This window comes from Pollachius pollachius (assembly GCF_949987615.1).
Source record: "Pollachius pollachius genome assembly, chromosome: 2".
Classification (NCBI taxonomy): Eukaryota; Metazoa; Chordata; class Actinopteri; order Gadiformes; family Gadidae; genus Pollachius; species Pollachius pollachius.
The window spans coordinates 40,663,938-40,681,723 of NC_136935.1; the positions used below are offsets into that span (position 1 = coordinate 40,663,938).

Consider the following 17,786-nt stretch of genomic DNA (forward strand, 5'->3'; position numbering starts at 1 on the left):
AATCACTCATTCCATTTGATGATTGTATTTCCGCTTTTACCTACCTATTGCCTTACTAAGTAATGCAATAACATTGCATTACAAGGCCCATTCGAAATATAAGGGATGGGGCGGCCTGGTTGCTCAACCCCCTACTGCGCTAACCATTTAGGCAATACCCCTTGTAGCGACCCAGGTTTGATTCCCACCTTTGGTCCTTTGCTGCATGTCATTCCCTCTCTCCTCTGACCTGTTGTTCCATCCATCTCCACCTCCCTGTTCACCAAGGCACAAAAAAGCACCCATCAAATATTTAAAAAATGTAATGGATATTCTACTCTCGCTACGACCAAATAAAAACACCCCAATGTGTGTGTTATAGCAGTATCCACAATCTTTCTGACCCTGCCTGAATACGTCCACCTCTCGGACCTCCCTAAGGGAAGTCAAGGACGTTTCCTGGGGAAGCATTCAGAGTTTTTGTTTCCAGCGGTTGTGCATCATGACTGCTGTCTGTGTGACCCCAGAGCACCTGGAAGTGACGACCGTCCAGTGTCTCTCTGACCCGCTACCTCTCCCCCCACAGACGAGGAGTCGGTTTGAAGGGGCACGGCTGGAAGTGCACGAGCTGATGAAGCGGATCAGGGAGGCGCCACAGGAATACAGACAGACCAGTCCGATAAGCAGCGAGGGCTACCTTTATGTACAAGAGAAACGTAAGACTGCTCCCCGGTGCTAAGTGTGTTTTAAATCAAGGGATTTAATTGTGCATTTAACCTGCACCAACCCCTCTTGTGCACTTAACTACGGCTAATAAACGTTTTTTGTTGGCAATAGCTGCACTGCATTCTTATCAGTTGTTGTTGGTGGTAACCGGGAAAGCAATTTTTATGACCATAATCGAGCGAATGCTTTGATCATTCTCAGTTTGGCCTGTAAGTGGCTTTAGATAAAATAATCTGCTAAGTCAAGTGCTGTCAGTTTATTTATTGAACAAGTTGAAAAAAACAATAAGGGTTAGCCAAAGTGAGGTACAGCTTTAGGTTAATGAAAACCGCAATATACAGCATCAAATATAATGGGAGATGAAAGACATTGCATGCTCCGAATAATCTAGTTTTATTCAGACACTAAATAATGTAATGCTACAGTGAACTCCAGTGGTCGTCTGTGTGTACATATTCCAGGACCACCTCCCTTTGGTTCGAGTTGGGTGAAGCGCTATTGCACATTCGTAAAGGAGCAGAAGATCTTACACATGGTGACCTTTGACCACAGATCTGGTGGAAAGATGGTGAGTACCAACCCAAACACATAATGTTATAGTACTTACACTAGACTACAGTCTGCAAGGCATGTTAACATGTCTGACTTCAGTCAGTTATGGCTCTCTTTATAGCAATGATCACTGTATCCCCGCAAAGAAATGTAAGCCGGTTAAAACAGCAAAATTCAGAAAACAAGTTTGAAATGCTGATCCTCTTTATTTGACCTGACTTATTTCAAATGAGAATGAATAAATGCATTACAGTTTGACTAGCTCATAGATGTAGGGCCATTGAGGGAAGGGCCTAGACTCGGCTTTCAGATGGGTGGTCAACTCCCAGCAGAACGGTTTGAGTAAGATCTATGTCCACTATGTCCACAGTGCAGGCATCCTAGCAGTATTGGATAAAAAAAAATATTGAAGTTGGTTTGGATGAAATCATTAGATCATGGATCAAAGTCATTCAATGTGATCATTCATCCAGCAATGTATTCTGATTGGGTCAATTTTCTCTCTTCAGGGGGAAACCGAGTCGGTCACTCTAAAGTCCTGTGTGCGCAAAACTACAGACGTGCTGGATCGGAGGTTCTGCCTGGACCTTGACATCACAGATCGGTATACACCATTCAGCTTTGTTCTCACACTATCTCTTTGTTTTATGTGGTGATACTATAAGTGGATCCTCACATAGGCAATGACCTTATAAAGATAAAGCAAAAATAGACACAACCTTCAGACATAAAAACGCAGCTCCAAGGCTACGTACTCATTTGGCTTGCGCTGTGTGTGGAAGGGCATCAAGTGCCGCAAAAATATCATCATCATACAAACTTTTGAAATGTATGAGGAACCACAGCTCCAAGAGGTATCATCAGACCATTAAAAGTTATACAAGATAAACATAATATTTTTTGCATTATTGAAATAATACAATTAATTCTAGTGCACCCCTCCATCTCCCTGGGGTTTATGCCAGCCCTGGCCATGAGTTGGCAATGCCCAATGTATTTCCGATGGGTGAGGCAAAAGGTAGAGCAGGGGATCGCAATGATTTTCGTGTGCTTGTGAAGACAGTGAATATCTCGAATGACCTGTCACTTTTTGTTTTACTCTTAGAGGTTCCCATCGAGGAACACTCTAAACTCTCCTGAAATAAGTATTAACAGTGGATATTAATCGCTAGGACATAACCAATATACTTGTATATACCACAAAGCAATTATACCCAGGCCACGGGAATGGCCAGCAGCTGCTCTGTAGAACTGTACAGGGAGGGCAAACCTCAACCTGCATAGATAGAGAACTCACAAATGCTGCCTAACAACATGGAAGCCTAACAACACGAAACATAGACTACATTCAGTATCCGTACATCTCCACATTGTGTTTGGCAATGTTTCCCATCAACCTGTCTTCTACAACAGTCATGTGTGCTGTCGTAAGCCTATCAAAGTTTGTGTTTGCAAACGTTGGTAGGCGGTTGGTAACGTCGTTTACCTCTCGGCCTGTGGGTTTTCTGCTCGACTGTCGAGGGGAAACTTGTGGGCGTTAAAGGTTAAGTCGTAACACGCTAATGTGGTGTCTTGTCAGGCTCTTTGCCTGCACTGCCCTACATCTCAAGCCACTATCCTGTGACGTCACAGCTGTAACACCAACCTGAGAATTTTAATTTGAAGCTCATCCGTCTCCTTGGGGGCTTATCAAAATAAAAGTTATTTGTAGAACAATCACAGGTTCCTGGTCGCTCACAAGTGTCATTAGTCTCACCAAGGCAATGCTAATTCAATTGGGTATCATATTTTTCCTACTGCAACATATACTTTATTTGTGTTAGGAAGGCACTTGCAAACTAAAGGGTTGTTTACCATCTCTGTCTTGCTATCGCTCAAAGGTGCTATAGGAAAGATGGAAGTGCATAATTTGGGTGTAATAAGAAATGTCATATCCATCCGTTCTGGTTACGGGCCTGCCTCTGTATTTGACTCATTTGATTTTAGACTGTGGCAGGCACATTTCTGACCAATCAAGGCAACTTTTCAATTATTGGTTTGGGTAATCCATCTCGACTGTGTCAATCACAGGTGTGTGAATGCGACACCTCATAACAGTCGACCGTAGGGAGGGAGGGGAGTTTGTTTGGAGGGTGTTTTCAAAATCTTGCTCCCCTGTCCTTCTCTATTTTCAACTCTGAAATCGTCCCAACAGCATCTTTAACACAGATGTTTTAAGAAAAATTTAATATGAAGCCTGAATAAACAACACGGGTGATTTCTGCTGACCTAAGCAGCAGGAATCACCCGGGACTTGTTTAGTGTGGTTTTGGACAACAAAAGCTGTCTAGGCCGCAGAAAGGTAAGCTGTCTATTTGTGGCTCACAGGATAGACTTGGTGGTGGTTTTATGGACAGGGTTTTATGGGGGATGTCGACAATAAGAAAACCGTGGTTTTACTCCGCCCCATGTTTTGATACATTCTGGTTGTTGTTGTGTTATTACTAGATCATATCATGCATTATTTTGTTTCTCTCTCCCTCTCAGTCCCGGGACGGTCCTGACAGTACAGAGCATGTCCGAAGATGACCACAAGTTCTGGATGCAGGCCATGGGAGGGAAGGAGCCCGTGAGTCAGCTAACCCTACCCTCTCTACCCTCTCATCATCTCTCACACTCCCTCTTGGCTCGTCCAGGCAAAACAAGGCTATATGCTCTTTATGTCTTTATGTAAAATAACAGGCTGGCTTATTCATGTTGTCACCCAGCGTCACTGTGTCGCTTACATTCCCCATCACTATAAATTTGGTTGAAAGACAGTGAATGTAATAAAAGTAAAAGGGTTTTTAGGCATTTTCCTTTTTATTTTTGCCTCTCCAGGTCGGACATTATCTTGGAAGGACCTGCTCCAAAGAAAGAGGAAGTATGTGTCTAGTTGAGATGGATCAAGTTACAGCTAAGTCTTGGTCTAACTTAATTGGGGGATGGTTGAAGCTTTTCTTCTCAAACATATTTCTTCCACTGTAGTTGATGCCCAGTTGGACGACTTGGGCTTGACCTTTGTGCAGAACTCGATCAACGCCATAGAGAAAAGAGGTATGTTTCTTTTAGACTAGGAATTTCAGAGAATACAGGGAGCCGTGTTTCTGTGGAATGATGTAATGTGCTTTTTAAAACTCCATGTCAGAAGTAGCTACATTATTCTAACACAAGAGGGCAGACTTGCTCCATTATTAAAACCATCCAACTATAATGCAACTGCCTCGGTTGAATTGTTAAAGTAAATATTTTTAATATTTTGAACATGTGTAAAATATGCGCACGTGCTGCGCATAGTTCCACCTTTTTATTCGATTGACAACTTTTTTCTAGCTATTTCGAACAGGCTTAAAACGTGTTCTAGTACAACTGTATGCTTTCTATTCTAGTGAGATATTGATGTTGAATGTATTTATGTTGATGTCTCTTGTAGGTATCAATGACCAGGGCTTGTACAGAGTGGTGGGGGTCAGTTCCAAGGTCCAGAAGCTCCTCTCACTAATGATTGGTGAGACACGCGCTTGTGCTTTATTCCTCCATTGTTCATTCTATGTGTGAGCAATAGGTAAATGTACTTTATGGTTTCTTGACCTCCCCGCCTACACTATCGTTCTTACTTTGGTTCGTTGGTTCTTTCTTTCTCTTTTGGCCGATATTAACAACACACAGACCTCAGTCTACCATGTAGGGGACCAGGTCTTGATAGTGGCATGGCCAGTCAGCGAGACCCCGAGTTCACCCATCTACACCCTCAGGAAGGGGGCCACTTAGCATTTTGTTCAGTCACACTAAGCCACACTTCTATAAACCTTGCATCCGGTTTCTTTCTAACCATAGCTTGCACAACAACAACAAACAAATCCCAAACCCTCCTTCCCACCCATCTCATCTCCCCTTGCATCTCTTTAGAGTCTGAACCTGTTCTCCAGGATCTTTTCCCTCACCTCCAGGCCCTCCCCGCCCCCCGTCTGCCCTCTCGGTTCCTGCTGTCTCCCTCAGACATCAGCTTTACTCTTACTCTGTGCACTGAATGACAACAGAGCCAGACCGATGCCAGCCCCTGGCTGGGCTCGCCCTGGCTTTTCTCCCCCGGTCCCCTACCACCACCAAGCTCCTTTAGCCTCCAAACTGCCAGCTCAGTGTCAAGACCCCATTAACACTCTGCAATAGAGCACAGGGTTCGCCTAATATGGTGGAAGACAGGGCTGTTGGTTGTCTGGAAATCAACACCCTTTAGCAGCTGAAAACACGCCACATTTGGGTGTTTTGAGGTATACCTCTCGTCACAACAGAGAATTAGGTTGAGTTGAATTTCAGGTGATGAGGGATAGGTTTTATAGATGCCACATGTTGGAACTTGCATAGTAGGCGTCTTTACACACATAATCCTCTAATGTGTGTGATTTAAGTTATACTGATGTTATGTTGTCTACAGAAATATTATCTGTACTCGTATTATCATACGAGTACAGTTTTAGGGCGTCCAGTTGTGAAGCCACAAAATGGCACAAAAATGCAATTTATTTATTAGCACCCCATTAAAGTTAACGTATATGTGCCATTTGGCAGTGAAATAATAGATGTGGAAATCCAGAAAGGGAAATTAGATACTCTATAGTTCTTGCTTAAGAGAATGTTTGCTTTTCTTGGTTCTTGCCAAGTCAATAGCCATACCCCCCCAAAACGCAGTCCTATCCATCCCGCATGCGGCCCCATAGAGATTTTACTGTTGTGCAACCTCTGAAACCAATGCTGAGTGGACAGGCTTATTTAATCTCAGTGTAGGGCGCAGCAATAACCTAATAGCAATAACATAAACTGCTGGAGAAAAATGTGTAATGTAATCACATCTTCCCCATAATGCAGGAAAATGCTTTTTTCTAAGCTTTGTAGTTAATAGTAATCCATACTTTGTGTAAACAATTTGGTTTACATACAGTTCAATTCGAAACACCTGCTGTGTTTCTCTCTTGGTTTTATGCTACTTATAATATGTTAGGTTGGGAAGGAAAAATAGTGAGAAATAATTCATTACCTAGAAGTCAATAAAATATGGATTAGACTGGGCAGAGGCAGTGCCCCATATCTCACTTCCGTTGGTCTATATTTTAACAGGAGTGCGTATCCAAGCCTATGAGGGATTAAAGCATACTTTCCGGGGTTTGAACACTAGGGGGAGCCAGCGATGCCAGTAACTGGCCTGTGTCATAACAATGAATACCTAATACGAAACATAACACCCCATTAGCACTTCCTTTTTACGACCAATTCGGGATAAATGGCCCATGATGAGACTTATTTAATTAAGTTTATTTTGTGTTGCATCACTCGCCATGAATAAATTTTGTATACTTATAAAAAAAATACATCGACACAATATTTATACGATTATAACCCTTACCCTGAACAACATTCCATTACTACATGGATTACTTCTGCATTATGTTAAAGTGTAAGTGAAGCCCCTGTTGCAGCTCAAATCCGTACACTTTAAATATAAACTAAATGTTAGGTAAAACAGTTGGTAAAGTAAAAGTGTTTTGGGCTGAGAGTTTCAGGAAGGGGGGGGCGACGTGTTATCCCCGTGGTTACTTCCCATTTGGGTTACTTTTTTAGTACTGTCGTTGTGTAGGAGTGTTATAATGAGATATGTTTTATGTGAAATGAGGCACACACTGTGGCGCTATAATATAAGCATCAAGATGCATAACTGTCTCTCGAAACCAGACGTCAAAATAAACCGCTCACCAGACGGAGCTCCACGCTTCCACCGTGGCGTTTTATTAGGCGTCCAAGAAGTTTATCCCCCTCTCGGACACGGCCGTCAACGTACAATCGCTGGCCAGGCGGAGCTCAACACATCCACACACACTTCCCCACAGTGTCCCCCCACAGTGTCACGAAAAGGAGTTTGAAGCAAAATAGAACATTCCCAAACTGGTTGGCGAACAGTGGCACGAACATAGGATTTTACTCCTGTTTTCTCTAATGTTTTAGTGACAGTGACCAAATGGCTTTTTTTTTTATCTTGTAAAAGAAGACATCATGTTAAAAACGGTTTCAGGTTCAATGCCACATTTTGTTGATGAACAAACATATTTGATCGCAGTCCAGGTCCACAGTACAGTTCTGTTAACTTAGCTGATCTAAAGAAAGTCTGACCACCTAATCTTTGATTTCACTAAAGTAACAAAGCCTACTGTACACCCATAGAAGCGCACACAATTAGTGCACTCCACACATAAACTGTAGCTCTCAGACGGTGATGTTGGGCAGATGATGTTGTGTGCCAAAACGGCAGGGGAAAAGCAGAACATCAAGGGGATTTAGCTCATTTATTTATTTATTTTGTATGCCTTTATAGTAATGAGTAGAGTAATGAGAGACTGGAAAGTGGGTTGAGACCGAGTGGGGATGCCCTGTATCATAGGACCGCAGATTGGATTCGAAACTGGTTTGATATGATGCACACCTACTAGGTGGTTAACGAGTTAGTGGGTTCAGCCACTGAGCCACTGTGTTCAAAATCACATGAATGGACCTAAAATCATCCAGGTAACAGGTTTCCTCTGTGACCCGGGCTACACAGACAACTTATGTAGATTCTGCTTTCACGTTACCCTACTCACTAGGGGCGTAACTTGAGGTGCAACTGTAACCCCACCCTCCTTTATTCACTGTCGCTACCCAGCCCTCCCTGGTTCCACCCCCTGCGGGACCCGGTGCAGCAGTAAGGGATTAATTAGACTCCATAACGTGTAAAGAACCAGTGGACCCTCTCCAGCAGCTGTGATTTCCTGCCCAGGAAGTGAGGCTGGAGGAGAGGGCTCTATCCTCCCACATGGCCAATTACCGAGAGTTATTTTCATTGTACAATATTCAAACTTTTGTTAATCAAGACCTCACACATAGAAAGTGGAGTTACTGCTGCTGTAATTCTAGAAGAAGAAGAAAGAAGAAGGGGGTTCATTAGAGTGTGTTTAATCGCGTCCAATGACTTTTGTGTTTGATTGTTTCGATGCAGAAGAGAAGAGCCACGAGGTGGATCTGTCCACCAGTGAAGAATGGGACGTTAAAACGATAACCAGTGCCCTGAAGCTTTATCTGAGGTGAGACGCACGCTACAGCCATGTTTGACCACCAACACAAACACAAGCCTCTTTCACACATGCACTGCAACCTTGAACTGCCCCGGATGTTACCCAGAGCTGTATGTGAGGACGTAAATGTCCGAATCGGTTGAACCAGACAATAAACACATATTTCCCTGCCAGCTCCTTAGTACATGCATCTGTGTAATGTCGGATTTGATCCCCAATGTTAATGGAACAGGCCTTAGGAGGAGTCACAGTGACTAGATACTGTTCTACATACTCCAGTACGATAGCTGTGGTAAATGCAAAGAAGAAGAAATATTCAAGTGCTGCATCTATGAAGGGGCAACTCCAGGCAATGATCCAACCTCTCTTGTCCAGGGTTCGGCTGGAAACGGCTACACACTTCCCTTCTCCTCCCCAACAAGCTCACAGAGCCGGGAAGGCGTCTGTTATTATATTGTGGTTAGACATTGCATTCTAGTCATTTCTAGCAGTAATTACATTTCCTCAGCATATGATATGGTACATACAGGGCATATGGCTGTATTCATTCAACAGTTTTCACAACCTTATTTTAATAATATGCCTTACGAGACATGTTATTCTTCCACGTTTCAATCTAGTTTGGGTTTGACTTTCCACAGGTCCACTGTGTGAGTACTCCCTGGTCCCGGCCCATAAATGTGACAGTTTCATTATTCAGAAAAAAGATCGGTGCTGACTCAAGACATCCCCTGAAATATTAGTTTATTTGATATCTTACTCTCCTACCTGTTCCGTCACCTCTTTCTGCCACCTCCTCTTTTTTCTAAATCACATATGACGGATAAATGACTGATATTGCAAAAGTATTACTAAACGTGTTAATTGGGTTTAGTGGATCTCCCAGAAGCGTTTGTGGAGGAACATGGACTTCTTTCTTCTGGCTCGCACTCTTTCTCTTCTGTTTCTTTCTTTCTATCTTTCTCTTCTCTTTCTTTCTTTCTCTCCTGTCTTTCTCTTTCCCTCTCCCTTTTCTGTCGTTATGTAGTTCTTTCTTTCTTTTGTTCTCATCCTTTCTTTCTTTCTCTCGTTCTGTTCCTCTCTCTCTCTTTTTCTTTCCTTCTTTCTCTTTATTTCTTTCTCTCCTTCTGTTTTTCAATCTCCCTCCCTTCCTTTCTTTATTTCTCCTATCATTCTTTCTTTAATTCTTTATGCTTCTTGTTCCATTTCTTTCTCTCTGTCTTCCTCTTTATCTCTCTCTCTTGCCTTCTACCTCTCCCTCTATTCCCTCTCCCATTTCCTTTTCTCTCGTTCCTCCTGACAGTCAGTTTCTGTTTCCCACTCTTTTTCCCTCATCATCTTTCTCGCTCTCTGCTCCCTTCATTCTGAAAGACATGGGGGGAGGACATGTTGGGGCCGGCTGTTCCGAGCTCAGAGGTCTTTCACCCCACGCCAGAGCACCTCACTGCCGTAGGCCGCCATAGGTCATGGGAATTTTCCACGCTCATTGTCTTTTCGCTCGAGTGTGAACTCGCCGATCGCTTTCTACCCCCACTTCATAAACATCGGTGGAGTTGTGCAAACTTGATCTGCCGTTATGTTATTATGACACATTACACCCCATTGTATCCTACTTGGAGTGTGTGTGTGTGTGTGTGTGTGTGTGTGTGTGTGTGTGTGTGTGTGTGTGTGTGTGTGTGTGTGTTGGCCGGTCCAACGCTGGAGCAGAACTGGGGGTCGGCCTGCCGTTCGCTCTCCTCTGGGTCTAAGTAGCCTTGGCCGGGCTCCAGCCGCAGTGTGAAAGTACCTTCAGATGAACTTGGTTATCTCAACGGGCGCGCCATCTAATTCCATCCCCTGGCACAGCCACATTAATCATTGCTGTGTGCAGACCCTATAAAACAGTGCACCGTCTATTTATGTCCCTCCGTGCTCACTTTAACTCGCTTATTCTCTTTTCCTTTTTCTCCTTCTCTCTCTTTCTTTTTTCTTTTCTTTCTGGTTCTCTTTCTATCTTTCTTTGCCTCTTTCTTCCCTTGTCTCTCTCTTTCTTTGTTCCTCTCTTTCTTTGGCCCTCTCTCTCTTTTTTCTTTATTTCTCTCTTTCTTTCTTTGACTCTCTCACTCTCTCTTTGTCTCTATCACTCTCTCTCTCTTTGTCTCTCTCTCACTCTCTCTCTTTCTTTATCTCTCTCTCTCTCTCTCTCTGCCTCTCTCTCTCTCTCATGCTCAAGGAGCCTTCCTGAGCCATTGATGACCTATGGACTTTATAAAGACTTCATCAATCCTGCAAGTAAGTTTTCACATAACCACATTTGTATGGATATACACTAGTACTACCACTGCTTGCATTACATTTGAGGACCACCCATACAACATAAATGCATTTTGTCCAAATTGTTTTATTGAATTTACCAAGTTGTCATTTGTGGTTGCCTTTTGTCCTAGCTTTCTATTTACCGTCATTCATGTTTAGAATATGGGGAAATCACCTCAAAAAGAGACGTGAGAATTGCTAAGCAGAGTTTTGGCTGGTTCTCATTGGACTTACTTTCTATTCAATGTCCAACCAGATCAAGGCCGAGATGTCTAAGCCAATAGAATACTGTTAAACGTGTTGGTGATATTGTGATCATACATTTTAGGTATGCAATCGGTGTCCTCCTATCTAGAATGTACAAAGATATCTAGTTGAATATTGCTGTTATCAGGCTTATTCAGCATCAAATATATTTTTTAATCAATATACTTTTCATCAGTTATTTCAGTTAACCAAGATTAACACAATGTGTTAAAGCTACAGGGAGACATTTAATAAATACTTGTTATTTAGGTTGACTATAAAATAGAGCAAACATGCAAATAAGTAATTAATCCACATAAAAATCACTTTAAAATCAAACTTTTGTGAGTCAAACATTCCCCTTTACATAATGTTTCATAATTGGATTAGGTTGACATTTTTATCTGTCATTCGCAATGCCCACATAAGGGAAGAAGAGTGTGTGTGTGTGTGTGTGTGTGTGTTGGGGGGGGGGTTGGATTACCACTTAAATATTTTGATGGTTGACAGCATCCATAAGAAGCTTCTTCTATGATCAAATCCTTGTTGTTTCTATTGCAACAGTGTTGTGTGTGTGTGTGTGTGTGTGTCTGCGCGCATGTGTGTTTGTGTCTCTATTTGTGTATGTGTGTCTGGTTTGTGTGTGTGTGTGTGTGTGTGTGGGCGGCCAGATGCCCATGTGTGAGTGCATGTTTAAGAAATGATCTTTGAGGTTTCAACACAACCCTTTTACACGGTAGCGGCAGCAGCAACACAAAACTATCTTTCCCACCCAGCATAGCTACCCCTGTTGCCAATTTCCACCATGCTCCACACCATACAGTATATCACCATAACACCTCTGCCTTACTTAGATTTACCCATATTTCACACGGTACGCTTCTTCTCCATGTATGGATGAGCATAAACTGAATCTGTTAGGATGTTGTGGCTGAATAAATTTAAATGAACACTAACACTTAATGCAGTAATAAGCATTATTTAATAGCATTAGTGTATGGGGTCAGGGTAAATGGGTTGACCCTATTAAATAATGTATCAATTTATACCTCAGTTATTATGAAAACTATATGGTTAACATTAGTACAAAAGAACACCACAGGTTAATGGTTACAACCCCATTAGTTTACTGTTAAAGAACTGTTAGTCAATGCTTATTACTGCAATAGCTAATCCTGATTAATGGTTAATTATTGTACACTTATTTTAAAGTCTTACCATGTATACAGTAGCCTTTATTAATCTGCAGTATTTCTCACTGTAAATACCAACTAGGCAGACACGACATAGCTGTCAAAGTGGGCTATATATTTGCAGCTCTGCACACTGAAAGCATATCAATAACCAGCCAACACTCAAGTGCCCTTCAGTAGACTGTGCTATAACACTGTTCCAGTGGCCAACCTGGGCAGCAATGGCACCCTACGACTGCGGGGAAACGCTATGCTAGTAACCTGTGGGTGCATGTTTGTGTGTGTGTGTGTGTGTGTGTGTGTGTGTGTGTTTATCGCTGCTCCTGCTCTGCAACAGAGAGCGGTAGTCCAGAGTCTCGTTTCCAAGCCATCCACTGCCTGGTCCACAAGCTGCCCGACAAGAACCAACACACCCTGGGGCTCGTTCTCAAGCATCTGGCCAAGTGAGTGATCTCAGTTCCTTGGTTACAGTTCAGCTACTCTTCTTCTCCATCCTCCCCACCCCTCTCCTCCTGCTGCCCTCCTCTTCCTCCTCTACCTCCTCCTCCTCCCGCTCCTGTTTCGCTCTTTCTCATCTTTCAGTCTATCTCCTCTTTCTCACTCCACATGCTCTCCCTTTCTCTCTCTCGCTCACTCCCACACTTTTTCACTCCCCCTTCCCTGCTGTCACTCTCATCTCTTTCGGTCTTCCTCTTCTCTCTCTCTCTCTCTCTCTCTCTCTCTCTCTCTCTCTCTCTCTCTCTCTCTCTCTCTCTCTCTCTCCCTCTCCCTCTCCCTCTTCCTCCCTTTCCGTTAAAGTTGGAGACAGTTGGAGGCAGCCGGCAAGCTGAACTTTCCTGCTCTTTCATTAGATCACAGGCGGTTGTAATATTTACAGGTGTTAGAACTGTCCCTAACCGATGCTTTACCTGTTCAACGTGCCGCATCCCAAACCCCCGGCAGCCAAATGAAATGCAGTCGAATGAAAGTAAAAAAGAAAAAGGGAGCACTCAAATTAAAGCCTCCCCTGAGCCTACCCCATTCACCATGAATGGACAACCGTTCTGCCCAGCTCCATTTAGGAGATTAGACAGGATGGGAGGTTTTTAAAAATACTGCTGGCTATCATTACATGGTTTAAACCTCTGTGAGCTTTTAATAAACAAAATAAAAGTAAATTAAAGATAAGTAAATAATCTCCCCTCCCCTGTAGGCTGTCAAAGTCTGCCGAATCTTATTTCATAGAAACCTGCCACAGAATTGCGTTTTGGTAAAATACAAAAAATAAAAAGGCAGTGCTATTGACATTGAATTTGGATTATCCAGCATGAAATTCTCCAGACTGGAGAGAGAGAGAGAGAGAGAGAGAGAGAGGGATTGAGTGAGAGAGACATTTTTTCTGAAGTTGGCGTGTGTGCCCATCCTGGAGGGGAAAAGGAGCAAAGCCAAGAATTCACAGTTGTATCTGTAATGGCTTCCGAGATGTTATAAATGCAACATGTCATTGGTGTTTTATGGCATCAAAGGTACCCTTTGATGCTATTTAAACCTCTCACTCTCGCTCTCTTTCTCTCTGCAGATGGGTCGTGCAATGTCACATTTTCAGAATAACAATTTGCTCCACCTATCTGAACATTTATTTTATTTTCACATGTTAAGTGCGTTCTGAAACATATATTTTGCTATTTATTTTTCTTTATTTTCCCCAAATAAGTTAAATTGAAGTAAAAATCGATGAACAGATCAGATGAAAATATTCATTTGTCCTTTGTATATTTATTATATACGTACTCAGTAGAAGGAATATGGGTCAGCCAGTGACACAATCGTAACTTTTTAAATATACACAGTATAAATGTAGTGTAAAGTAGGCCTTTGTATTGGTGCTGCGTTGAAATAAACAGCAGACATCCAAGAGTTCACACGGCAGCACTCAATATTATGTCATGTTTGCATTGGTCAAGGGCAAGGCAAGCCAATGAAAGATTCAAAATGCTTCACATTTTGATTAGAATTGGATTAGAAGCATCTCTTTGTTTTAAGATTGCAACAGCGCTTGCCTTTGCTGTATCGTGATGTATTTCCAAAGTAAACAGACTGTTAGCACAGAATGGATCTGAATGGGATCTGATAATTCCAGGATTTGATTGGCTGTGCTGTGCAGGACCAACTGCCTATTGATTACTGAATGAGATCATGCATCAACAATGTTAGTATTGGTCGGATATTTTCCACACAAAGAAAAAAAAAGTTTAGTTAGTTTTTTGGGCACGCTTTGCTCAACAGAATGATGATATGAATGGGCCTGAAAAGTAGGAGTTGGGGCAGGAATAGTCCTCATGGGCTTTGTGTGTGAGAACGTGTGCTTTGGATAAAAACATCTATTACAAACTAAATTGTGAGATCAAGGTGAATAATAACGTTCAACAATTATACAAAAAAAGAGATGTAGACATGAGATTTTCAACGTGTCTAACGCATTCTAAATGTTCCCCAGTGTTGCAGACCACAGTAAGCAGAACCTGATGACCGTAGCCAACCTGGGCGTGGTGTTTGGCCCCACACTGATGAGACCCCAGGAGGAAACCGTGGCGGCCATCATGGATCTGAAGTTCCAGAACATAGTAGTGGAGATCCTCATCGAGCAGCACCAGAAGGTAAGCCACTCACTCTTTTTCCCTCCCAGCATGCACCATCGGAATTATTAATGGAGGGTGAAAACGCCAATTTGCGACGGTTGAATTCATGTGGGGAGATTTGCAGACAAAGACCTCCTTTTGTCATAGGTTTTTTTCTTTCAACCAGTGAACTGATTAAAAATTGCACCGAAGCGCCATCAATGAACATTGTGCAATTTGTGTCATTAACACACTATGATAGATTCAACAAAGTTTGAACCTTGTTTCAAGCATCGCTGCTCAACAGTGGGTTATTGGCTTCCTATCAAGGCCTTTCTACAGCGAGATAAATGTAATGTAATCTGTTGCTTTTCTCCTGCAGCTATTGTTCAGAACGCTCCACCTTCCCGGCCAGCCAACAGGGGGAGCCCATAGTGTGTCCATATCTATTTTTCAAATGAACAGCAAAAGGCACAGTTTTATTCCATTTATATAAATATAGATATATAAATATGGAAACACACACAATACGACTTCCTATGTTCTTAGCACATTTTTGCATTAAGCTAAAATATGAGGTGGGATAGCACAGCGCTCTTAACAATAGTCGGCGGGCCGTGCTAATGTGCTAACGGAAAAAAGGGGGAAACTAACACACTCTAAGCCAACTAGCCAACCCCTCCCTACCCGGTGGCACCTCACCCAGGCCAGGGTGATGGGAGTCTGTGTTATCATGCAGCAGGGGCACTGGAGGAAAAAGTTCACCGTGCTAGTGGAAAAAGTTTTGCAGACAGACATGAGCCTTTACCTCGCAGTCGAGTTTCACCCTAGACTGTTGATACCCGCGGATGCTGAGAGAGAGAGAGAGAGAGAGAGGAGAACCCTCAGCAATATTGAATCTCTCTCTTTCTCTCTCTCTCTCTCTGGTTCTCGTTCTCTCTCTTCCCCGACACACTTTCTCTCTCACTCACACGGCTCCCCTCCCCCCTCTTTTCTATGTCTGGCTCTCACTTGCTCCACTCCAACTTTATCTTCTCTTTTTCTCTCTCTCTCGCTCTCTCTTCTTCCCTTCCTCCTTTGTGATCCTTTTTTTTCTTCGTCTTCTTCTTCTGAGGCTCAGAAGAGACGTTCTTTCCAATGCGGCCCCTCGTCTCTTTTCAAGTCCACGTCTGCAATGTAGATGTAAACACGATGTTGGTGTAAACAGAACCGCTACCCCCGCCCCGCCGTCACCACCCACCGACCCACCTTCCCGACCAAACCCTCTCCCCTCCTCCTGGAAGCCGGCGACCTGGTTTACTTGGCTCGGATCTCTCTCAGAGAACAGAGGGGTCATAGGCTCTGAGACCCAACGCTCCGGAGCCAACGCTGTCTTCCGGGGCGGCGCTTTCCTTGTTTGTTTTTTATTTCATGTATAATTCTAGCGCAAACCAAGCCCCATTAGTCATGCCGTTGTGTAATGAGTCGAATGTTCCCGCGTCGTTGGGGCTGCACATCCTCCTGCATGCTGCCTGTTCTGGAAGTGATCAGTTTCACTGACGCCTCGGAGACAGCAGAGCATTTTAAACAGAAGCTGTTGACTCAGTCCGGTTGGTTCAGTATGCACACTGCGGCGCTATTCTTTCCTCCGCTCTCTCATATAAGAGTGTGTGCTGCAGTGGCTTTTGGCTTGGTGGCCCTGTGACCCCCCCCCCCCCGAAACACACACAGGCTTCTCTCACAGAAAACACTTTGTGCATCCAGATCTTTGCAGGAGCCCCAGAATCGTGCCCTGCGCCGGGCGGCCCGGTACTGCTGGCCCCGACGAGGCAGTCCAAGAAGGTGGCTCGCCAGAACAGACCTCTGGCCGTGTACAACCCCCAGGCCCTGGACATCAAGAGTGGTGAGAGACGCACACACACACATACATTAAACACATCCAGGACATCCAGAGTGGTGAGACACACACAGACTGACTGACTGACTGACTGACTGACTGACTGACTGACTGACTGACTGACTGACTGACTGACTGACTGACTAAACACATCCCGGACTTCCAAAGTGGGGAAAGACAAGCCCACATGTGCACAAACTAATTTTCTCACACACAGACGCATACACAGATACACAGTCAAACACATTCAACACGCATTAAACTTAATATGACACCCTGGAAATAAGGGTGTGTGTGATACATTAAGCACACAACGGATAATGGGGAATGGTGAGGGACACACACACGTACATGCACATTCCCCAAAACACTTTTTGTCAGCTTTTCCATCGCTAATAAAATAGGTAAACAAACTAGTAGTAATAGTAAAAAAAACTACAGCGAAGCAAACCGCACCATAGGAAAAACAGTAAATAGTATGTGTAGTAGTGCATTGGTTACTGCTTCAGAATGAGTGCCGATGTGACAGTGCTGTGTCAAACACACCAACCGCTACAGCTAATGGTGAGCTAAGTATTCTGACCAGCTGTGTGCCTGTGTGGAACAGAGGCCACACATACACTTTAACAGACTACATGTGCTTTTGTTGTATTGTTAATGAGGTTTGGAACTGGGGACTGGGTACATAGATTGGAAGTCTCTCTCTCTCTCTCTCTCTCTCTCTCTCTCTCTCTCTCTCTCTCTCTCTCTCTCTCTCTCTCTCTCTCTCTCTCTCTCTCTCTCTCTCTCTCTCTCTCTCTCTCTCTCTCTCGCCCAATCACGCTCTCACTCTCAGCTCTCTCGCTCTCTCTCACCCTCGGCTCTCAGCTCTGTCTCTCCCTGTCTCTCTTTTTATATATATATATATATATATATATATATATATATATATATATACTCATTGATATTAGGAATGTTGGCCTGCTGAGCTCCATGCTGGATCTCCTGCAGTCTCTGCCCCCAGGCTGTGCAAATCCCTTCCTCACCACAAATAACAAAGAAGGGAAAATCTCCTTACCAGATTGCCTTGCCTTTATATTGCGACAGCTTTTACCGAGGGGGTATTTTTAATAACTAGGATGAAATGCATAATCCTTTTTTATAAAAACCTGTGTATCTTGTATATAGGTCTCCGGTAATGGATTTAAACTTGTCTCAGCTCTCA

The 17,786-nt window shown here is 43.4% G+C and overlaps 1 protein-coding gene across 2 annotated transcripts in view; it reads left to right on the forward strand.

Moving 5' to 3' along the window:
• The window catches only part of arhgap10 (Rho GTPase activating protein 10), a 41,783-nt gene that overhangs the window by 13,210 nt on the left and 10,787 nt on the right, over positions 1-17,786 (forward strand). For both annotated transcript variants that reach the window (XM_079730629.1, XM_079730630.1), the window contains exons 8-19: positions 566-695; positions 1,167-1,273; positions 1,767-1,861; positions 3,784-3,865; positions 4,117-4,159; positions 4,264-4,332; positions 4,709-4,783; positions 8,300-8,384; positions 10,588-10,646; positions 12,447-12,552; positions 14,586-14,745; positions 16,450-16,588. In XM_079730629.1, the coding sequence (XP_079586755.1) occupies positions 566-695; positions 1,167-1,273; positions 1,767-1,861; positions 3,784-3,865; positions 4,117-4,159; positions 4,264-4,332; positions 4,709-4,783; positions 8,300-8,384; positions 10,588-10,646; positions 12,447-12,552; positions 14,586-14,745; positions 16,450-16,588 (1,150 nt within the window). The remainder of the gene's footprint in view (positions 1-565; positions 696-1,166; positions 1,274-1,766; positions 1,862-3,783; positions 3,866-4,116; positions 4,160-4,263; positions 4,333-4,708; positions 4,784-8,299; positions 8,385-10,587; positions 10,647-12,446; positions 12,553-14,585; positions 14,746-16,449; positions 16,589-17,786) is intronic.